A 24,514-nucleotide genomic window follows, 5' to 3' on the forward strand; every position below is an offset into this window, starting at 1 on the left:
CTCGTATAGCATGGTAAGTGACTTATGGTGCACGTACCTGTAATCACAGAGAGCACCCAGTCATTACATTCTTTGAGCTCCTACAGCTGAATAGGACTGTGGTGGTCAAATCACACTCAACACTGTCTCTTCCAATGAAGCATAATAACTGATTTATATTTTAAATATTGGCCTTATATTATTTGTTCCACCTTTTGTAGGAGCTGCTGTTATCTCCAGACATTTGCTTAAGGGTAACGTAACACTTTCTCACACTAAGATACAGTAGGTGTATTGAAGATGTCTCTGGAGACAACTGTATGAGAAGGAAGGATAGGAAGGATTGGAAGGATAATGTTCTGGTGGCTGCTATCAGACTTGATATAGATGTTAGTCAAAACCAGTATATATTGTATAGGCATAAATCGTATATCCACAGTAGACACCTGATTGTTTTTGGACTGAAAAACTACATTAAACAATCTCATTCACAATTACAACGGTTACCACAATATCGCATTCATTTTAAGATTCTCTGCAACGTTTCCATGCTTCGAAAGCTGTTTATTTCTATCTCATTTTCCAACACGTGATGAACAGTAGAAATATGCTGGTCTTTTGTCTTTAAATACTCCTCATGTTGCTGCCGAAGCTTTTGAGTAGACCGGTCTCGTTCTGTGTAATTTAACTCCTAAAACAAGACAGCTACTTTTGTGTTTATAACTAGACAGAGAACGCAAATTTTCCCTTTTATTTTCAGGCTTTTCATATGTTTCTGAGTTATACCCATAACAAATTTCTAGGAAAAATGCATTATTAAATTGTTGTATGGGTCAAGGATTAAGAGCAAGCGCTACATAAAACATTTGACTGCTCTTTGTGACTCGCAGAGCTAGACACCCCACGTGTTTTAAACCTCTTTTTATCCTGAGAATTTTGCTGAGAATAGGAAAAACTTTCCGACATAATGTAACTAGCTGTGAACACAAACAAATACACGAGACGTCAAATGTTATTGATTTGTGTTTTCGCTCTTCATCGAATCCCTCCCAGCACCAAATAGTCCTCTCAAAGCAAAATAATCTGGATTATCCTCCCCGCGGAGACAGCAGTGACGCATGAGTCCAAAAACTCGAAGAAAGTTCCCGAGTCCAGGAAAACAACTCGCTCCCGGATTTGCTTTCTCTCGGAATGAGTTTACCTGCTGTTGTAAAAACTGAGTTTGTGCTGGGAAATGAAACAATATCACTTTGTTCGTGTAAAGGTTGGAGCGCTGGCCGTTCTCTTTCCATTGCTTTTTATGAAGAGCTGCAAATCTGCTGCTGATGAAGATGTGGTTTTGGATCAAAACCAACTTTCCGAACACAACAGTAAGTTCAGTCGTCTTGCATAAAACAAGACGATTGTTTGCTTAAAAGTCGTTTGTAGTAAATAATATATCAGACACGACATAAAGCATTCTTGTCTTGTAAATTTTTCTGTTCTTCTGGAGTTCGTATTACTAAGGACATCTGTTCCTCACTGCGGGCGCAGTGTGTTCAAGTACAAGTTTTGACTTGTTCACATAATTTTTTTCCCTGCTGCATACACTCTTTTCCCCTTTTTTTACAGGTTACGTGAATCTCCCGAATATTTCTATTTAGTGGTAAACGTTATACTGTAGATTCAATGTCAAGGAGCATTAAAACCGGAAATAATACACATTTGTTTTCAATATCGTAACATTTTACTATAAAGTTACGCAAAAAAACGCCTAAACTTGGCTTGCCGACAGTACTGTGCAAGTAAAGTGGGAAGTCTTGAAAAAAAGCGAGGTAATGTTGTTTAGCAAGCTTTACACTTAGTGCGGGCTTGAAAATGTCCCGGTGGCGATTTCCGCCTGTGTATGAATAAAAGTACCGAATTAGTCAGAAAAAAAAAGTATTAATAAGGGATCTAAGATACGAATTAAAGTGATTACAAACATAATGGAAGACTATACATTTAAAATTAAAGGAAGAACAATACAACAAAAGAGCAGTTATTTACAATTTTATTGACCATAGAGTTCTCAACACGTTTATTGGAAATCACGTTAAAAATCCAGGCGGTATGTAACTTTAGAGACATTGATGTATGTGGATATTAGCCGATGTGAAACACGGACAGCATAGTATAGATGAAAGTATTATACTAAAGCTTTTGACATGGCTGGAAATAGGCATGATGAAATAATATATTGAACCTTCACCATGAGAACCATGAGTTTACTATAGTGGGTTTAATTTGTGCTCAGAAATAAAAAAGTAATCCTTAATCCATGTCTGGACTGATACTTTTATCCAAAGTAGTATTCATACTGTACAGTATGTACCCAGTTATAGGGCTGTGCATTTTACTGAAGAAATCTGAGTGAAGTACCTTTTCCGAGGATGGTGCCTCACCTACTGTAGAATTTGAGCTCACAATTTTTGTTTACAAATCGAGATCCCTAAATACCACTGCTCCCTAAAGCATTATCGTGTCATAAATCTTTCTGGTTTGGATTATTTTCAGAAGTTCCGATTTTTAATCACCCCTGACTAGAGTAGCAGTCGTACCTTTCTTGTTCCGAGGCACATTTACCTAAAAGCTCACTGTCGTTGTCATGATACCAAGGCATTGGTAGCAACTAGGCATAAAGAACCCTTTGCACTACAGTAACCGAGCTTCATGTGCAGAGTGGGTCAAGTGAGGTAATCAGATCTGCATCATGGAAGGTGAAAGAACAAGTGTGAGCCTGCTCTTGTTGATTAGAAAGATAGTCATAATATGCCTCATGCTCTTTAAGTGGAATTTTTAACCTCAGCACTTCTAGTTAAAAAACAACAAGCTGCCAGCACTAATAGGAATGAATAGTCTAACACTTTAAGCATACCCAGTACACTGTCATGGAAAAAAATGCTATTTGTCTTCTACCATTTCAGCTTAGAGCATTAATCTTACAAAATGTCAGAGTACACAATGGGCAACATGGTAGGCTCTAATGGTGAAAGGAGTCCAGATTAAGAAGATTTTGGAAAGGAATAATTACATCTCTGCGTCTCCACCTTTTTGCCTAAAGGTGGAATGCCTAGCATTCTTAAAGCAAAGATGACATACAGTATTTGGGCTATAACATTGTAGTCTGTCCCCTAACAAAACCATCAGCAAACCTGAATATGCAAAAAAAGCTGCAATGACAATGTAAAAGATGTAAATTGTATTCCTTCAGGAGGTTATACGCACCATATAATCTTTCTTATTTTCTTCAGAGTCTCCTTTTATAATTAGTTTATAATTAGTTGTCAAAAGGTCAATTTTCAAACTGACTTGCCGTAACACAAGGTCTTTTTTTTCCAGCAGGGACAGCAAGATATCAGTCAAGCCTTTGTGCCGTAATCATGTCTTCTGTTACTTTGGTGGGGCTTTTATACTTGAGGCCCACAAAAGGTCTTTGAAATTTAACCTTACACAGCTATTGAGAAATGCTAAGTTCCATTTCAGTTAAAAATGACGTGCACTTTCTATCTGTATCTGTTTTGTTTTATCAGTCATGTCAAACAGTCCACTGCCTTTGAATGGTTCTGGTCCTTTGGTAACTCTCTGTCATAATCTAACATAAAGGGCTCTATGTTAATGACCCAAACCTCTCACATTGACAGAGTTATGGAATACTGTGCTTTGTACACCAAGGCTTATGGCTGACATATTCACTGTACCTTGAGTATTGTGTAGTCTTCTGTTGTACTGGTGCATTGCAACAGTCTGCCTTTTCCAAAGGAATGCAAAATTTTACAACATTTGTCAGAAGGGAATCATTTAGTGTCTTAAATCTACTGACCCCTGTCCATAAATCTAAAAAAATATTTTTGACAGCAGAAATAGTAACAATTTTTTTGGTAGGGCATGTTGTATCTGAATGTTGTAGGTTCATAAGTAGAAAATTGAAATGATTAAATGTATTTAGTGATTGAACTTGGTGTTTTATAAATAGCCTGCTTCTTTTGAGCTTTTATTTTATAAAATTCCCTGACCTTTTAAAATGGAACTTTAGACTTAATGAGTAACTAGAATATTTTTTTTTCTTTACACATAAACACAATTCTGTGATGATCTATTGAACCCTTAGCCATTTTGTTATGAGATAGAAGGAAATCCTGATAGCGCTGTATTTCTTAACACAAAAATAGCCTTTTAGTGTTATGAATGTGTAGAGAGGAACAGATGATGGAACAAATAATGAGGATGACCTGGCAATCAGTCAACACTTCACATTGGCTGCTCTTCAGCCTTAAGTGGCTGTGATCATGTTTGATAAATGATTGCTAGAAAATGTGCAATGGCAAATTGGTTTCTTCTCACCCAATATATTAATTTGCTTTACTTATTTATTTTGCAGTCAAAGGTATTTTTATACTTCAAAGTGTTCAGTTTAAAAGTTGCATCAAATCGGATAAAGCAAAGCTTATTTTGGAGAACTGTGAAAATCCATCCAAATACATGCTGTGGAAGTGGGTTTCCCGGCATAGACTCTTTAACGTTGGCAGCAGCATGTGCCTTGGACTCAACACTACCAATGCACACCAGCCTCTGAACATGTATGAATGTGATTCCACGCTGACGACGTTGTGGTGGCGCTGCAGTGGAAACACGCTCTTTGGAGCTGCTCACTTCAAACTGACTGCAAATGGGAGACTCGTTATAGCTAAGAGAACTGGATACCATCAGTGGAAGAGATACTTAACATTAGATGAAGGACCATGTTCTCGTCCTTATGAAGGCAAGTAATTATCATGTCTGTTGCTTATACAGATTTAAGGGGGAACTGCAGTCCCAATTAAACAGACTGGTTATTAAATCTCGGTAACCAAATAAGTGAGTTGACAGTATACTGTAGCAGAAATCTGGCAAATTCTGAATTAAGCACATAATCATAAACTTTGTGAAAGTCCTGTATGGTTGCCATGTTACAAAACTCTAGTCTCTCTCTGGGTGAGAGTGAGAGTTTGCTAGATCTGTGACTTAAACCAGCCCTTCCTGCTCACTTAGTCACTGCAAAGACTAATGTCATGCGATGTACGAGCAAATAAGTACAGATTGTGCTGTAGACATTTCACCGCAGAAATGTTCCAACCTGATCTGAAGGCAGATCTGCAGTTAACAAGTAAGTAGTATTCCTTGGCAGAACCATCTCGATGTCTTGATGTCGAGAGCAATATCTCTATTGGATTACAAGAGATGTCTTCCGGCTTGCGTCACCAGATGTTTTGTTGCCTCATTGTGAATTGCAGACAATAACAGCAGTATGGTGCTGCACATACCTGGAAATTTTGTGTATGTTGTGCTGGAAATTGTAGGGGAATTGCAGTTCCCATTTAAATTGGGTTACCAGTTTAAAGCAATATTCCACATGGATGAGTTGAATGTTTTGAGTGTCTATAGACCAATGTGGTGCAACAACTAAGCATAGCGTTCTTCTTACTTTTGCAGAGATTCATACAGTTCAGGGCAATGCTCATGGCATGCCATGTGTTTTTCCTTTTAAATATAACAACAAGTGGTACTCGGAGTGCACGGCTGAAGGCAGAGAAGATAACTACCGCTGGTGTGCCACAACTAGTCAGTATGATCAAGATGAAAAATGGGGATTTTGTCCAAGTCCAGGTATCTAGTAAAACATTTTCTTTATATACAATATAATGAATATATCCATCCATTTTCTAACTACCTCATCCAGTTCAGGGTTGTGGGGGAGCCGGAGCCTATCCTAGCAAGCTGTGGACACAAATTGGGATACACCCTGAACAGGATGCCATTCCATCGCAGGGCATATTTAATATAACTGTATATATAGTTTATATTTATAAAATTATTATTGTAGTTCTTTTTAATTGAGATGGTATTGAGTGCAAGCCTAACTGTTCCAGGCAGTCTCTAAAATTGCACAAAGCAGAGGCTATCCAAACTGAGAATATTGTTTTACTTCTTCAGTCAGTTACATGCATTACAGAGTTAGATTTAATAAGCAAGCTAAAAATATAAACCTACATAATGCAATGCTTTGTGTTGGGTTTGGAATACAGTTCTTTACCACAGTTCTTTTTCTGTTTTATTCAGAGACAGGGTGTGATGTTTTTTGGGAGAAAAACCAAGATACAAAAGCCTGCTACCAGTTTAATCTTTACTCCATTCTGTCATGGAACCAGGCACATGCTTCATGTCAAGCTCAAGGTGGAAATTTATTAAGTATAACTGACCTTACAGAACAAAGATACATCAGAGGTATGGAGAGATCTCTGTAATACAATGGTTTTGTCTTCATTTACCTTAAATCTTCCTGGTTGTCAAGTTGAGGTGCCTTTTTACTGAATGAATTAAAAAAAAGCTGAATTATTGTGTAAAATGTTATTTGGAAGTTGTGAAATAACATCACAGTAGTTAAACATTATCTTTGTGATTGTGCCATTGTAATTTTGCTCCTGACTAGAGAGACTGAATGATGTGGGAGTCCTGGTATGGATAGGGTTAAACCACCTGGATGAGACCGCTGGTTGGCAGTGGTCAGATGGAGCACCTCTGGCTCTGGTGAACTTCACCACAGGTGAGGAAACTTGGTGTTCTTTATCCTCTGTCATGAAGAACTATAAACTGGAGAAAAGAGGTTGATTATCACATTAAATGATTTCTTCCTGGCCATAAAACTGTGCCTATCCCAAGACTTGTAATTCACTGAAAACATTCACTTTATTATTCTTGTGTTTTATTGACAAATACCAGTGGGCAGGGATGTGGTGTAGCATAGTGAGGAAGACTTGTGACTCATGACTGGCAGGTTGTCAGTTCAAGTCCCTGCAGCAGACACTGTCTTTGTACACTGGAGTAGTTTACCATGTTTGCTCCAGTCCACCCAGCTGTATGTGGGGAAAATAAGGACCAATGTGCTGGTAGGTAATTCCTATGGTGGACTGGTCTCCCATTCCCTTCCCATCATAATCCTCTTAATGCTGTAGAAACCAGGAGGTGCTCTGGCCAGATAAGGCTCTGGTGCAAACTTTTTTTTTTACCAGGGGTATTGGAATAGTATAAATGAGATGAGGCCATTTGGTTCATTAAGCCTATTTGGTAATTGGCTGTTAATTTAATTAAAATATTGTTTAATTAGGATTGTGTATTTCATGAACACATTTTCCTTTCTCTGTACACTAGATGACATTGTAAGATCTGTTCCAAGCCCTACGTACCTGTGGAACATCTCGTATTGCATGCTCATTGCGTTGTATATCATGTTAGGCTTCTTCCTACAGTGTATGAAGAAGCTGATAACTGATACTAATACTGGTGTTTGCTTTCACAGACATTTCTATGATGTCACGTGTGAACAATGCATACTGTGGGGTGTATAACTCTGTGTGGGGACACAAGTGGCACAGTCTGCACTGCAGATCTGCACTGCCATACATCTGTAAGAAGAACCCCAATTACTCAAGGACAGCAGAGCCTTTTGGTAAATGACTAGAGTTTTATTAAGCAGATCTGATTTTTTCCATGCTTTTAATTTTACAGAAAGTAAAACTTCATTAGGTTATTTACTATGAAGCTTGAATGTGCAATTCTTTTATTAAATTGCAACATGGACATTTAACAAAGGGTGCTTAACTGTATTAATAACATAACAATATGTAATAGCATGTGCATATTTTATATTAATGCACACTGCTGATTTATTTTAAATACGTTTCTTAATTGACACAGATGTATGGCAGTACTACCCTACAGAGTGTGCTCCAGGTTGGATTCCCCACAACAGGTTCTGTTACAAACGTCAGGCTGAAGAACAAAGCTGGGAAGATTCTTTAGCCTCATGCCATTCACTTGGTGCCAACCTTATAAGCATACACTCTCTGGCAGATGTGGAGCTATCCCTAAACCTTTTTAAAAACAGTAAGTACTGTACAGTGGTCTATGTGAAGAAAATTCACTGGTTTAGTTGTAGGATCCCTAATTTTCGGTGCCTTTAAAATCAAACCTTTAATGTACTGAATGTTTTTTTTTTGTATATGTATACTTATTTTTCTGTTGGTTGTGGGAGATTTGGGAGGATTATAGTTAAAATAATATATTAAAGGAATCAAAACAAAATGAAAAGGAAAAAGCAAAACATACCTTCCAGATCAGTTTGAAAGTCTCAAACTGTCGTATTATTTTAGTTTTACAGTTTTGTAGTTCAAAGTATTTCTGTGTTGTCCTCAGTTCCATTTAATGAGGTGGAAGGTGATAGTTGAAAAATCAAACTTTCTGAAAAAAACACAACTTGGAAAGTTATTCTCTACATTTGGCATTTTTCAGTGTGGCGTAACATTGTACTGCTCTGCCATAAAAATATTTAATTTTCGAATTTAGTTCTGACTAAATAACACTAAATAATTTGCACTGAATTTATCACCAAGTGCAGAGAAATACAGAAAAATGACTGATTGTTATATGTTTTAAGTTTCAGAGGCTGAATCAGATGTGTGGATCGGTTTAAATAACAGGACCTCATATACCTTTCAATGGTCTAATGGTTCACCTGTAACTTTTACTAATTGGTATAAATATGAACCCAATATCAGTGATGATCCTGGAAAGCTTTGTGTTAAAGCTAAGAAAGCTGTAAGTTTTTTATTTTAATTTGAAATTGTAAGTTTGAAGACCTAATATCTGGGGAAATGTAGTTCACTTAGGTATGTCGGACTTATGTAGATGTTTCAAAAAGAGTTGTATTATTAAGAGGATTCCCTGAAATAACAGGTGATAACAGACTTAAGTACTCAGTAACTCTGTTGTGTTGCTGGGCATTATTGTTTATGTTCTGATAGTAATGTCCCGTACAGCATACTGTATACCGTGTACTGTGACCTGAATATTGTGATTTTTTGTATATTTAAATTATTTGTATTAAGACGGTAGCAAAAGTATCTATCTAAGAGAGATGTTTAAACTAAGCTTTGCACGGACATTGTCAAAGTCTGTCATGCCACTTACAAAATGCAAACATTTATGCATTTTTTACATTGTTACAAACATTTTAATTTTTTAATATAAAGGTAGGAAACTGGCAATTGGCATCTTGTGCTGAAAAACTACCTTCAGTCTGTAAAAAAACAGGAAATGTAATACAACAGAAGCCTGGCATTTTGGATGAAGACTGCCCTGAGGTGAGAAAAATAGAAGCTGCAGTATGTATCATCTAATTTTCCTCCATATCACGTGAGATCAGAGGGAGTTACTTTTGTGTTTCAGTAAATGCCTGATGTCAGTTTGCATCCTCTGGAATAATCACATAACCTTAAAATAATTTAAATTAAGTGGTTTTGCCATTAATTTAAATTATTTTGAAAAATTAATGTATTCATTAGTCATAGCTTTTGGGTTGGGTTGACAAAAACTGTTTTTCATTACGATCAGAAAAAATATGCACAATCTGCATTATAGAGGCTATGATAGATGTATTGAAAGGGTACTTTGCAAATGTATGTAACTATGTCTGTTGTGGATAATAAGTTCTCTGATTGCTGTCAGTTGGTGACGTATTGTCTCACATTCATGTGCTGTTATTTACCAGGAAATGTTCCCTTTGACTCATCAGCCCCATTACATATTTCCATAAAATGGGAATGCTGCCACCAGACGTTAAGTAACATGTACAGTGCAAACAGTGAATATGTTTGCGGACTTAAACTGAGTAGACAATCACAAAATTTACAATAGCAGTACTTTTGTAGTTTTATTTATGCAATAGAAAACGTGGTTGAAAAAAGCTGTTTTACTTCACATGAATATATTCATGTTAGCCTGCTCCATATTTATTATTTGTGTGCTAGAAAATGTTTATGAGCATACAGTATATTGTTATTGGTATCTGTTGTTAGACTTTTTAATTATAATACACATTAAAGCCGTCATGACAGTTTTAGAATACACAGAAAGCATTCATTTTAGAATTGTTAAATTGTAGGGGTAATTTGAACAAAACATCATTCTTTCAAATACAAAAAAAAAACATTCCTATGTTTACTTATTCAAGAAAATAAATTTTAGAAAAAAAACTTGGAAAAACATTTTTCTTCATTTGTGACCATGGAGTCTTGTTAGTATTTTCAAACGGTCAACACATCAAAAGCTGCAAATGTAAGCCACTTGTAAAAACACACAGCATATTAGCAGAGTTTTACTCTCACATGGTCCTAGTGAGAGTGTCACGGCTAATTTAAAACTTCATCCTGGACTTTGTTTGTTGTTTTCTCCTGACTTTTGAACATTTATGAAATCTTCCTGTTGAATGAAGATATTGGAATGAAATATTCAGTGCTTTACACTATAAAGGATTAAACAGGACATTGGTGGCATTGTGTTTAAAATGAAACAGATCTGGGCAGCAATGTCAGTGTAATCACTAGTTTTTCAAACACTTCTAATCTGGTGACCTTAGGCCAGAGCTAGATCAGGTCATGGACAGATTGAGTTTTTAGTGTCACCCTCTTTAGCAGTAGTTCTGCCAAAAACTAGTGCAAAGGGCACGTACACAATCTGTACATTCAGTACAGTTTCAGTGGATAGAATTTGATAAATGACATCACTGAACAACCACCTTTCTCTTTAATGTATGTCTGTAGGGCAGGTATGAAACATTTGAGCACTACAATAATGAAAAAGTCTTTGAAGCTCCATGTACTAAACCTTTTTTGTAAAAATGCTGATTATTTCCTTGCTCATTGTCAGCCACACATGTGTAACATTATACCAAACACTAAAAAAAAGATAACACATTTACCTGCTTTTGTTTTGTCCTTAAGCCAAACGAGTTACTGAAAAGCAGTAGAATGAGCTCATTCAACTGAATTATTTTGCTTCTTCCTTTTTTTGTCATAGGGTTGGAAGCGAAGAGGTAGTTTTTGCTACAACATTACAAGGCATTTACAGACTTATGAAGATGCTTCCCAGGGTTATTACTGTAATGCTCCACTTGTGATTGTGGAAAACAGGTAACAAAACTACTCACCAATAACTAGAAAAACTATTGCAGCCAGCTTCTGAATTGGTCCCATCACCAAGTGCTTTTTTGAAGTGTTCCACAATGCCATAACTAATCAGTACATTTGGGAACAGGGCTTCCTGAGCCATTTCAATTTTGTACTGGAAAAAATGCTTGCATGTGGTTTTTTTCACTTGTTGCCTATAAGTCTTAATGGAAGAAAGTACAATCATTTTACAGTAGTAACTAAGCTATTTTAATTGCAGGTATGAGCAAGCATTCATAAAGAGCTTGTTATACAATGTGAGTAAAGATGAGGACCATTACTTCTGGATAGCTCTTCAGGACAGGAACCGGACTGGAGAATACAGCTGGCTTTCCCAACATGGATTTTCCCAGCCTCTCCTCTTTACAAATTGGAACAAATACCAACCAGGTGTGCAAACTTAATCTCTTTTCCAGTGATTAATGATGCTGCATGCTACCGCAATACTACACGGTCTTTGTAATTCAAAGACAAAAACACAATTGTTCCTTATATTACTATAGCTTTAAAAATGTAAGAGCACTAAATTCATGAGGAAAGGGTGCATTTATATTAGACAGTTTAAACAGAATATTGGATTTTTGTCCTTGCCTTTCATACAGTATGAACAGTACATACTATAGATTTGTATCTTCCTGTATGTATGAGGTCCTGACTCCTGGATGACTCCTGTTGTATAGATTTGTAGTCTTGGACCACTGTCAGATGTGGTTGTTACATAGATATGAATATCCTCATGTGCTCTGTTTGTCTTGCATTGTAGTCCTTGGTTTGTTAACCCAGTGTAGTCTCACATAGAAGTATTAGGGAAATAAAAAACATTCTACTAAAAAAAAGACTATTAGAGTCAAATACTGGATCATCACAGTCTCCGGTCTTATGAAGGTAGATAGACTTTAAGGCTGCAACTGCACTGAGCAAACCAAACCTGATTGGCAGAATTCAGTGCTACTGTATCTATGAGGAATGTGCAAAAATATCTCCTGAAAAATACCATAGCTCATTTCAAAATGCAAACAATGTAAGGGTTCCCAAATGTTTTGTCAATCTATGAATTACTGTGCCCATGACAGCATTAATTACATTGTATGCAACATTTTCTTTTTTATATCAAAACAGTACAATTTTACTGCCCATATGTTTGTGTCTAGTACTTTTATTTGCAATATGTTATTGTAAATGTATGCAAATATACAGTTATGTGGGTGTTGATGTGTTTAGTTCACTTATATTGAAACATTAAAGGGACATACTGGGCTCTTTACCATCATATTTTTATTCTTTACAACATTATAAAGTTAGTTTGTTTAGACATCATGTAGACATCTGGTCTGTTCAAGGTGGTAGCTTTAAAACAGCATTTTTTCCTTACTTGGTTATTAATAAATATAGTAACATGATTCTTCAGTCAACATTTTCTTGAAACATGTAAGAGGTTGCTAGTGTTTTACTGATGCAATAGATTGAAAATAGCTACAGTATAGTACATCGGAGGTGCAGCCAATATTAAAAGGAAAGATTAGATAAGCCGTTCTCTGCTAAGCTCCTTCTTGGCCTTCCGTTTCCGTCTATGCATTGCAGAGATTTGGGAATAGAGTCAAAAATAGCTGAAATTCCGACCCTTGGCGTGGGTGTTGATGTTTGCTGTTTTCTGAGCTGATGCGTGTTAGTGCTGGTGTTCGTGTTGAGGCACTGTGGAAGGTGCCTGGTATGAGGTGTACCTTCGTTTATGCCCTCCTAAATTTCTCTCTCTGACAGCTTAATACCGCTGCTTTTGAGCATGAGATGCTGCAAAACATACTTTCAAGTGTTTTTTTTATTTCAAGTGATTTGAATGATATACAGCTAGTAGGAAGTAAAAAAACAATGACAATGTTGGATTTAATCCTCCGCATCCAATTAAAAAGATTTAAGGCTTTTGTTTTTTAACAACAGAATTTCAGTTTCCCAAGCAAATGGTTAAAAAGTAGAGAGAGCAGATAGTGGTGATTAGTTAACTTTTTACATTATGCGTAACTTCATTTTTTATGTACCGTATGCCTATCGCCAATGTAAGGGAGTTTCAAACTGTAACATTCTGTTTTTTCAGGCTCTGTATTTTAGCATTTGAGTTTATTTATCTGTGGAAGGTCCATTAAAGGGTTGCTTGAATTTGAACAACTCTGCACTTCAGGACTCTGTCGTCTCATTTTACATTTTTGTCCGACACAGACTGGCTGTGAAAACAAAAACATGATTTGTGTTTTGATAAGTATCTACCATTTTTTAGTAATATCCGAAAACGTTTAATTTGTTTTTTTTGATCAGTCATTTAATATGTTTATTTAATGGAGCAGTACTTTAACAGAGCTGTTCATAATTCTTGCTTTTAGTATATTGGGTTAGTTCTTTATCATGCCTGTAACTGAAGAGCCCAGACTCTCAGCTTAAGGCTTATTTGTTTTATTGGGGCACCCTGCAAGTGAAAGAATTGGAATTCAGGATGCAAAATATGGCAACCCCACAAATGTCTCAGTGTTTCAGTCATTTCGTAACAATTAAATGAAACCCCTCTGTGTCAAATCTTTTTTTTATTTTAGTGTACAAATTAAAGTAGATTTTTTTCATTTTGTGTGTGTCCCATTGCAGTCAGTTCTGGTGGCTGTGTAGCAATGTCTGCAGGAACGTCTTTGGGTCGCTGGGAGGTAAAAGACTGTGAAACATTTAAGGCAATGTCAATATGTAAGAAGCCTATAAGTACTTATAAAGTCACCCAGTCCTCCACTATTAACATCGACCAACGTGCCCCATGTCCACCTGGATGGACATCGAAACCTGAGCTTCTTCACTGTTACAAGGTAAAGTGCTCTCAATTATTGTTGATTTTGTGTATTTTTTAAGTTCATTAAAGTAAAATGTATTACAGTACACCCTTGGTTTAACCGACAAATTGGGAGGAAGGGGTTTCCATAATTGCTGGAACTGTATGAAATCACAAATGTGATTTTTTTTTCAGCCAAAAACACATTTTTATGTGAAAAAATATATATACTGTATCTATGCTTTCTTGATCTTTTACTTATTATTGTAACAATTGCAATGAAAATTGTTCAGGTGTCTTCTTATCATAAATATACAAGCTCTTTATTTAACGTGTTGTAAATATACTGTATACAATTCATTTTTACATTGTTTTATTATTATTATTGTTAGCATTATAGTACCTTTTATACAATTAATGTTTTTAAAAAATTTGCAGAATATCACAAAACAACACCCATCGCAAGCGATTAATTATTGTGGAGCAATTCTGGGATTCCTGATTTTACAAAGAAAATTCCTCTTTAGTGGATTTTGCCGTTAGATTTAATGTCAGTTGAAATGAGTTTGCTGGTTTTCCTGCTTAAGGTGGTAAGAAGCTCAAGTAGGAAGCCGTTCTCACTAATTTATTTTTGATTCTTTAATCAAATCATTAAATGTATACTACAGACAATGCTTATATTTTCAGCTGAAAGAAAAATTAACCTGTATATTGCATACCTATTTAAGTGTACAATAACCAGTCAAAGAATAGTCACCATGTCCTGAACAAAGAGCATTGATCATTACTGTGCTGATATAATCCTTAGTATACCACATTGTGTAGATGTCCAAAATGTATACCTTACTTTACAGGTTTACCACAGTGAGAAGATTTTAATGAAACGAACATGGGAGGAAGCAGATGCATTTTGTCAGGATCTAGGAGCTAATCTTGCAAGCTTCAACCATTATGAAGAGGAAATCTTTTTGAATGAGATATTACAGAACATGTTTGACGGGTAAAAAAGAGACAAATGTTAATTTTCCTTCATGCTGCTGAAGGTGTCGTTTCAATGTTAATTTCTCGATTAAGATCAGCTGGTATTTTTGAAAATACCATTTTGATTGTTGAAGGATTTTAAATCTTTAAACTCTCAAACAACGTTTTGAATACTGAAATTGTAAATCTAATCCAGCATTAGTGAGGTACTAGTAAAGAGTATTTGAGAAAAGAGAAATATTAAGCATGTTTCAAGATTATTGTTTTTACGTTTTGTTAATATACAACAGTGACTCTTAAATTTAATATGAAATATGTTCTATCCCTAAATTAACAGTTGCATTAGAAAAAAGGCTTGTTTCACAAAATTCTGTATAAAGGATTATCTGTATGTATGTTAAGTCTCATTAATGGATAGCATGAACAACCTGGTAAGGTTGGGTGCAACGTTAATAGAAGTGATATTGAATGACTATACTATTTAAACCTGATTTCTTGTGTCTTTTTACTCAAGAAATGATGAAGATCGATGGTTCTGGGTTGGATTTAATAAAAGAAACCCCCATTCTGACGGTGCCTGGGAATGGTCTGATGGCACACCAGTAAGTGCAACTCGTGAAATCGCGAGAAGTGCATTGGATGACAAGATGTTGTAGTATTGGATTATACCACATAATGTGCCAGTCATACTTCACAACAATTGATATATTATTATATTGAATTTAATTGTCATTTTTTTACATCATTTTTCTTTTTTCCTCATTCTTCCTTAGGTGGTTTCTTCATTTATAGATGACAAAAACAATGAAGATGATAAACAGAATTGTGCCGTTTATAGAACTAATACGGTGATGCCTCAAAGATGTGATGCAAAACATGAGTGGATATGTAAAATGCCTAAAGGTAAAGTATGTAGCAAAACTCTGAGCTGGAGTAGATTGGAAGTACTGCACGTTAAGTATCCCTGCACTGAAGCAAAGAGATCACAACAGCACCATGGTTCAAGTGAATTATCAAGTTAGTAAATGGTCACATTATATAAAACGAACCAGCATCTTTAAGTACATTGTGATGTTTTTGTCTAATTTTTCTTTCTTCTGGGTCACAAACTATTTTTATGAATGCATTTTAAATTGAATAGTAATGTGTTATCTTTTTTTCAAATCTAGAAATCTGGCATTTCTTATGAGTTAAAATTAAAAACAACATACTCGTATGTTATTAGCATACACATCTTCCTGTTGAGATTCTGCTATTCTGGGAGTTTTTTCTGATTAAAAGCAATCTGTTATTAATTCTGTATGTTTGTTTCAGGTGTAGAATTGAAGAGACCTTACTGGTACACTGAACGTGAGTGTTTTTTCTGCTAATCTTTTAGATCATTTGTGTAAGGATTTGAACATTTATAAGTTTCATTAACCTGTAATTATTTTTTTGATATTTAGAGAATGAACCATGGGTTTTCTATAAGGGATCGGAGTACTACTTTGATACTCAGTCTTTTCCTTGGGAAACGGTGTCCTTTGCTTGCACAATGATGGGAGCTGAACTAGTGTCAATTCAATCTTCAGAAGAAATTAACTTCATTAAAACCAGAATTGAAAAGGCAAGTTGGTGAATAAGAGAAAATAACTTAGCAGTGTGTTAGACTATTTAATTGCAGAGGCTTTTTTATTTTCCAGATTGAATGTAAAATGCATTTTTATTTTAAAAGGAGACGATGTTTTTGTTTCAATAGTACGTTTTTTGTAGGTTATGAGTGGGAATAGTATGCAATTCACATAAAAAATTCACATTAAGAGTGTCAATAGAATAGCCACATACATTGTATTTTCATAAAGTGTAATGCCTTTTTGGTTGAAGAAGCATTTGGGTGTTTGTTTATTATTTGTGAAAATCGTATAATGTGTACAAGTATCTGTAGAGGTTAAATTGGAATAATGATTGACAGTATTTACTGTATTTAGAATATTACAGTTTTTTGTAATCTTTTTCTTCACAGTTGTCACAAAATGATACAAAGTGGTGGATTGGCTTGTTTCCAGATTTGATCCAATCAGAATTTAGGTAAGGATATATGCTGTTCTTACGATAATGTAAGGTTGTGTGTTATTTGGCTATATTAATTGCAGGGATTAATTTAATCCTAGATGGAGGGATGGATCACCCTTATATTATGAGAATTGGGAAGACAGGAATTCAAGACGATCACCTCTAAAGAATGACCAATGTGTGTACATGGCATCACACTCAGGTGAATAGAGAATCATTTGATTATAAATTTGTTGTGTTTTGTTTTGTTAATTGGTCCTGGTGTGAGTGTGTGTCTGTCTGCGTCTGCGTGTGCCCTGCGAGGTACTGGCATCCCATTCAGGGTGCCATGCAACACTGAATAGGATAAAGCGGTTAGAAAACGGTTGGATGAATGTCATTAATAAAATGAAAATTGATTATTTCTATTGATGACTGAGATTTTTTATAAAGAATGAACAATGTAGTACAGACGTCCCTGAGAAACATCATTGGATTTGATTGAAGTTTACATATTCTAAATTAATCTTAATGTGTTAGCATATTCTTTGTTATATTATTTGGACACTACAGTACATACTACTATATTTTGATTTGTGAAAAGGTGCTATGCTGTTGACTCTCAGGATACTCTGAGGTATCATGACTCTCCATTGGACAAATTTCATGAGTTACTCAAATTAAATCAAAACCTGATTCTGCTTACAGAGGTAGAGGTTTCAGGAATGACCCTTTTTCTTGGCTAATGACTGTTCATTCTGCCTTCAGTTTGGTATCGTGTTCTTTATTGTCTAGAAGAATAAAAGCATACAAGTGAACTGTCAGTGAAAAGAAACATGAAACATGAAAATAATGTATTTTACATATGATCTGTATTTCTAATAAATTACAGGGCGGTGGTCAGAGGGAAAGTGCAGTGACCACCACAGTTACATCTGTAAGCGCAGAACTGTATCAGTTGTAGAAATTCCCAGAGAACCCCATCACATAGGAGCCTGTCCAGAAAAATGGCTTTACTTTGGCCACAATGTAAGGTTTTCGGTTCTTTATAATTATTTTCCTTTATTTGATCTGCTGTCAGAGAATATGGGTTAGATCAGCATTGTGGCACAGTGGTTAACATTTCTGCCTGGCCTCGCTGGGGTCCTGGGTTCAAATCCAGACGTGTGTGCTATCTGTGTGGAGTTTATATGTTCTCCCCCAGTTTTCTCCTTGAGCTCAGGTTTCCTCCCACAGTCCTGGTGTGAACTGAAATCCCCTCCAGGATGTACCCCTCCTCATGCCCCTTGCTTGCTGAGATGGGCTCCAGCTCCCCCGCCACACTGAATTGGAAAATGGATGGATGGATAAATCAATATGGATTTTGATATTGTATAAAATTTTTCTAATTTGAATGCATTTGTCCACTTTAATGCACAGTTAGAAATGTTTGCTTCCAGGTATAAAGAGATTAGAATGTACATAATCATATAAAGTAATTATTTTTTATTCTAGTGGTACTGTTTAACTCTAGAAGAACACTCAAACAATGCTATGTAATGTTTCTGTAGTAGGAGTAGTTTTCAAATAATTAAGACAAACAGCTCATTATTTTACACCATGATTGATTATGGTTGATTGCATTTATGTTTCATAAAATATTTTTTTGCACCTCTAGCAGAACAATCACTGAATTATATTTCTGTTTTGGTCTCAGTGTATTTTGATTAATTTACCAAGCCAGTCTGGTGAAGGAAAGAACTGGAGTGATGCTCAGGCTGCCTGTAAATCTCTTGAAGGATCTCTCATTTCAATTGACAATGAAATAGAGCAAGGTACAGTATACTGCCTGAATTTATTCAAAATTACTTTTAAATGGACTCTTATTGTGATAACTGACCCTGTATAAGTGCAATTGATACCAGTTACATGCAAAGATATGCTCAAATAATCTAAGGCGTAGGTTATTATTAAAGTGAATAGAATAACTAGGGCTGTCAATTAATTTTATTTGACTAGCAGGTGTTTATGGAATTTTTATATTTTGAATGCTGTTCCTGTCTAAATGCTGGTGAAGCCTATGAGAGAAACCTGTTTTCCATTTAAGAAGTTAGTCTGCTATTTAAAATGATGCATATTCAGTAAAATGTTGATTTTTTTAATGTAATATTTTTGGGTGCAGAGCTCTCTTTATATCATTAGCTCTTGAGCATCAGCAGGCTTAAGCTGGAGGTCAAACCACTGATCACAAACCATTGGTCTGGCAAGCCAGAATCCGGCCTCAGTGGGACAATACCTGTCCTTCTTTCATCAGGAGCACAGTCCTGCACACCATGCAGGCACCCCCTTATTGGCTTCCAAGACCAATATAATGCAATGGGCTCAATAGTTACATCACCAGCAATAAAAAGAAAATAGCTCTCTCACTGAAGGGCCCACATGCTTCTGTCCTCATTGGAACTATTCCAGTTGTTGTATTTTTGAGATATGAACAGCAATGTCTTTTATAGTCTTGGGTAAGACATGCTGTTTATTATTGAAGTCCATTGTGATACTACACTGTAGGTGTATTTCATTCCAGCAAAGTCAGAATTATACTGGAATGACCAAAATAGATCATGACCAAAATAGGTGGTATGTCAACTTTCCAATGTGGATGCATTTTCTTGTGCAAGTGGTTTGGTATTACTTACAAAGTTTTTAAACATATGCATATTTTCCTTTTGTCTTTCACAGCTTATGTAACAATGCTGCTTATTGGAGGCACAACAAGTGTCTGGATTGGTCTGCAGGATGATGGCACAAATAAATGGGTTAATGGAAAACCTGTAACTTACACTAACTGGTCACCCATTGAACCAGAGAGCTTTGATCCTGTACGTATAAATACATTTTATTAAAATGTTGTTATAGATTATTGGAAAAATAAAATGTAAAACTGACTTATTTGTCATAGATACACTTTTCCTTGAGAGCTGATCTACAGTGCGCCTGTATTTTTTTATTACATATGCACAAATAACAGTATATTCACCTGATATATCACCTGATATTGAAAGGAGATTTGATTTTCTTTCCAGATGAACTCATAATAATTGGTTCTAACTTATGCCTTTGTGTGGCCTACCTTCTTGTTACAAATTTTGTTAAACTGTTTCTGCCCTTAGTCCTTGGTTGTAAAAATAACTTACACCAGGAAGATTTCCTACAGCTTCTACATCCAGAATTGTATGTGTGTTCTCATGAATTTTGTTTATTAAGAGTTTACTTCTTTATTTATGAATAATCATCTGTTAATAGGTGATGGATTTATGATAGACCTGCACAGGAAATTGGGAGGGACAACTGAAAGAGGGCTTTTGTTGCTTACAAATTGCTAAAATGGATACCAACTGCAAAACACAGCTTTAACAAATGCTGCAAATAGAAATCAGCCAGCAATGAAGAACATGGCTGGAAAAAAAACAAGACACAGAGGTGCTCCAGGATCAGAGTTCATATTTCACAGACCTCTCATATGAACTGGAAAAAGACGTAAAATCATTAGACAAATTCAAATTTTACTGTCTTTCAAATGCAGCTTTTTGTACTTATTACAGAATGAAGATGATTTAAAAGGTAGTGATACTCCACTTTGCACATTGATGTCCAACAATTACAACTATCATCTGTCTGGAAAATGGTACAACCAGCCATGTCTTGAACATGAGTATGGATTTGTATGTCAGAAGCCGCAGGGTAAGGTTATCTTTCTCTTTTAAAATGACTTGGATGTCTGTGAAATATTTACAGTCATCATTTATATTCTCATTAATTGCAACAATTCCTCATTGATTTATTTTGATCTTTAAATATACTGCCACCCCAATCTACAGGATTTGTGGATTTGTGTTTTGGGCTCATTTTTTAACGTTATGGGTGGTGTGGTTGTGTGGAATTTAATCCTGTCATAGACCGTGATAATTTCCTCCCACGTCCTAAAGATGTGCTGTCTGCGATGGACTGTGATTGTCCTACATTGTGCCCCATGTTTCTGGGTTAGAATCTGTGTTACTGTTGATACTTATCAGTGACATTCTGACAATGGATGATAGGATGCTTAAGTTTAAACATAACATACATGTGCCCAACCAGCAAAGGTGCTTGCTCAGTGCACAGGTTGAGCACTAAGAATCCAGTTTCAACCTGAGATGAATGACCATAGGAGGCAAGAAGAGCATATTCTATGTACCTACTGTACTTCTCCCCTTAATGGGTGTGGGAGTCATTACTGGAGAGCTGAGTCTTGAGAACAATTGGCAATTCTAAATTGGGTGGGTATATAATTAAAAATAATTGTGTTAAAAAATGCTTGTGTCTGAAAATTGCTAGCCCTGGCATTTCTTCTTCTTCTACCCTTGCAGTTCACCATTTTGATTGATGGGAATTACCTGTTTCCTTAGTTCCTTTTTCTTCTTCTTCTTCTTTTTGAACAGACCCATCTAAACCTCCATCACAGTCATATTTTCATCCCCTTCCTGAAACAATTGAATACAAGAACCGCAGCTACAGGGTTATTCATGGCAACATGACCTGGTATGAAGCCCTGAATAAATGCTTAGAAAAAGAATCTGAGCTAGTGAGCATTACTGATGAGTTTCACCAGGCTTTCCTTACAGTCATTGTGAATAAATTGGCACACCCACACTGGATTGGACTATATAGTCAAGACGTATGTATTTCTGTACATTTAAACTGTTTAGCAGTGTGGTTTTGCAAAAAGCTGCATGTGAAGACTGTGCTTCAGCATGAAATCTGTTTGTATGTCCCAAGGCAGATCATAATGAAACCTACGAAACTGTTGTTAAATGTTGAAGGTGATGTGGAGATGAATGAACTTGCTCCCTGATATTGAAGTGAAATACATGTGCTGTATGTCATTCTTAAGACTAATGTGTAAGGTTTGATGCTTTGAGTGTCTTTATGTCAAAGTCATTGTCTATCATCTTTAGCTGCCTTACTTGTTACGCCATGTTATCATTTTTCTAGTGTGGTTAATTACATTTTTATCTTTAAATCAAGAAATAACACTGAAAGAACTATCTGTAAATTGAATAGCCAAATATATTATTTAGCCACCCAAATTTTAGTAAAACATTAGTAAATAACATCTATCCTGAATTATTTACTGTATATTACAGTATATTACTGAATATATTTCAGTATATTTTGGTATCACTTTACTTGATTGTGGCTAAAAAACAGTTAACGTGATATACCAATATGCATAAAAACCATCTAGCAAACTAAAATCTTGGGTGACAATGCTAGATCCACTGTTAATGACCTGTGTTGGCAGAAAGTCCTTGTCAGTTTCAAGTCCTTGGTGGTGTCTTCCATCACTTTCACCTGACTTCTCTCTGCCTGGAGTTCGTCTCTTAGCTTTTACCTGAAATTAGGTCTCATTATGAAGAGTTACAAATAATTGCATGTCTGTAAAGTCATTTGCACAAAAGGTTGTAAAGAATTATATATGTGTTCTGTCTTGTTTATGAAAGAGTCATGACAGTTTCTGAGCCCCATTCAAGTAAAGCAATACTATTATTTCTACATATTACTGAAAGAAATGTAGATTAGTAATTATATATTAATGAGCAAATGTTACAAATGTCTGCTTTATGTATTGTAAAGAATTAATGTGGCTGCATTGCACCTACTGACTATTGAATTGCTTTGCTTGGCCAATTTTCCAAAAATGAAAATCTAATAGACACACAAGTGAAGATCAGTCATTTATGTGTCGTGCTTAGCATTTCCTCCAGATGGTTTTGTTCCAACATTAATCATCAAGCTGAGGCCTTTTTTTAGTGATTTATTCACATGAGCCATTACATTTTATGTACTCTAAAACATCCTAACAGTCTTAACTGATAAATATGTTCAGATTATTTTTTTATTATTCTTCACATGGAATATGTGGTCTAGGTTTTCTAAAATTAATTTGACCAAAACCTTAGCACAATAAAATGTTCTTTTTCCATTTAGGAAATGTCATTTATCTCTTTGATTTTATACATAAGGCCTTAAGAGGTTTAATAAGGATACTGTATGTTTACTAACTTGAATGGTGTAATCATGACTTTTTAATTGCAGACTTACTGTTTTATATTGTTTATTTTTTACAGCAAAATGGAATTAGTTATCAGTGGTCAGATGGCAGCGCTTCTTTTTTTACTCACTGGGACGATGATGATAATGACGAACATTTACTTGGTGACTGTGTGTATATGGACATTAATGGCAAGTGGAAAAGGGCTGACTGTGAAACTCCTCTTCGGGGTGCTGTGTGCCATGAGCTCCTGAGTAAGTTAAAACATTCCTGAGTGTCATTCCTGGTGTCAAAACATTAATGTTTTAAAATAAAGCTTTGGATTTCAAATGGAAAGACCATTAAATTCAGCATCAGGGTTTCATAAAATGGAGGACCTCATCCAAGTGATCACAAAAGACCTTCAACTGCCAGGAGTAAAGCTCATCTGGTTATTTTTGGATGGTTTGTGAGATTAATTTATATATCAACAAATGGGTTAAACACATTGAAGGTGAATGAAAGGATAAACTTGGTACAAGGCTGTGACACGTTGACATGTTACTGCTGGAAGATAAATAAAAGAATTATGTATTTTGAAATGTCTTATCACAAACAAAAACAAGAGGCAGCTTTGTATTCTAACTTGGCTAATTATTGTTAATGTTGAGCATGCAGTAAACTATAGGCTTATTTTGTGTTATGTGTAGTAATGGAGTATCATGTATTATAAGAGCTAAGAACCTGTTGGAACACATTGTGTATACAGCCAAAAGCTTACAAAGTAAACATTTTCTTGATAAATATTTTGAAAGAAACCCCTTTCAAGTGTAAATATATTCAAGTGATAATATATGAGTCAATTGCCTTTAAAACATGAGTCTGTAAGTGTGGTGTAGCCTTATTAGCAAAACCAAAAAATCCAAAAATTCAACAAAGCTTATACCATTTTTTTTCACAGAAAGTGAACCCATTTCTTTTAAAACGGAGTGCCCAAAGACGTGGGTGAAGTTTCAAAGCAGCTGCTACAGTTTTGAACCGGTTATGATGAAACTGAGCTTAGAAGATGGCCAAACACATTGCAGACAAAAAGGTAAAGATCAAACTGGTGATTTCATAATTAAGCTAAAGCAGCTTACAGCAAAGCAGTTTCCTTCTTTGTTTTTAAATCTTCCTGGACCTTGAAGCTGTCAATTCCAGAATTTTCTATTACCAACAGTTTTATGTTTCAAGAGCTCCCCCCAATGGATGTTTTTGCAGAAGGTAAAGGATTGCTTTTCAAAAGCTGTAGTTTTCTGAATTATAGTATGTATACTACATTTAGTCCTCTACCTTATCTATTTGTCATTGCAGGAATATTTATGCAAATAGTTTAATATATTGTTATATATAGTATTTTCATCATTTAGTTAGAATGTGTTTTTATTTATAGCTTCTTGTTCTCACAACAGTTAAATAAGATAAGGGTAAGAACTGTTAAGAGACTGTAGATTAGTTTAGAGAATGTTGTGGACTACTGGTTATGTCTAAAAAGGCTCATAATTTGAGAACATAATTTCAGAGCTAATGTTCATGGTCAAATTACATTAAAACTGAATGCAAGGTCAATTAGTGTTA

At 35.5% G+C, this 24,514-nt stretch overlaps 1 protein-coding gene across 4 annotated transcripts in view; it reads left to right on the top strand.

The window, feature by feature from the left end:
* The first annotated feature begins 684 nt into the window (after positions 1-684).
* pla2r1 (phospholipase A2 receptor 1) overlaps positions 685-24,514 on the top strand; it is a 29,265-nt gene continuing 5,435 nt past the window's right edge. The window contains exons 1-26 of one of the 4 annotated variants that reach the window (XM_088605482.1): positions 685-1,349; positions 4,379-4,759; positions 5,470-5,643; positions 6,097-6,261; positions 6,467-6,580; positions 7,334-7,483; positions 7,732-7,920; positions 8,471-8,631; positions 9,066-9,176; positions 10,891-11,003; positions 11,260-11,429; positions 13,668-13,876; positions 14,694-14,839; positions 15,335-15,422; positions 15,594-15,723; positions 16,135-16,170; positions 16,266-16,426; positions 16,823-16,887; positions 16,971-17,074; positions 17,744-17,880; positions 18,548-18,665; positions 19,567-19,706; positions 20,430-20,568; positions 21,306-21,405; positions 22,995-23,172; positions 23,859-23,994. In XM_088605482.1, the coding sequence (XP_088461608.1) occupies positions 1,214-1,349; positions 4,379-4,759; positions 5,470-5,643; positions 6,097-6,261; positions 6,467-6,580; positions 7,334-7,483; positions 7,732-7,920; positions 8,471-8,631; positions 9,066-9,176; positions 10,891-11,003; positions 11,260-11,429; positions 13,668-13,876; positions 14,694-14,839; positions 15,335-15,422; positions 15,594-15,723; positions 16,135-16,170; positions 16,266-16,426; positions 16,823-16,887; positions 16,971-17,074; positions 17,744-17,880; positions 18,548-18,665; positions 19,567-19,706; positions 20,430-20,568; positions 21,306-21,405; positions 22,995-23,172 (3,615 nt within the window). In that variant the 5' untranslated portion in view covers positions 685-1,213 and the 3' untranslated portion in view covers positions 23,859-23,994. Of the gene's footprint in view, positions 1,350-4,378; positions 4,760-5,469; positions 5,644-6,096; positions 6,262-6,466; positions 6,581-7,333; positions 7,484-7,731; positions 7,921-8,470; positions 8,632-9,065; positions 9,177-10,890; positions 11,004-11,259; positions 11,430-13,667; positions 13,877-14,693; positions 14,840-15,334; positions 15,423-15,593; positions 15,724-16,134; positions 16,171-16,265; positions 16,427-16,822; positions 16,888-16,970; positions 17,075-17,743; positions 17,881-18,547; positions 18,666-19,566; positions 19,707-20,429; positions 20,569-21,305; positions 21,542-22,994; positions 23,173-23,858; positions 23,995-24,514 lie in introns of those variants that run through there. The other 3 variants (XM_088605480.1, XM_088605479.1, XM_088605481.1) reach the window with 3 other exon arrangements.

The sequence above is a fragment of the Lepisosteus platostomus genome, chromosome 14 (assembly GCF_059453375.1).
Source record: "Lepisosteus platostomus isolate fLepPlt1 chromosome 14, fLepPlt1.hap1, whole genome shotgun sequence".
In the NCBI taxonomy this organism is placed as follows: domain Eukaryota; kingdom Metazoa; phylum Chordata; class Actinopteri; order Semionotiformes; family Lepisosteidae; genus Lepisosteus; species Lepisosteus platostomus.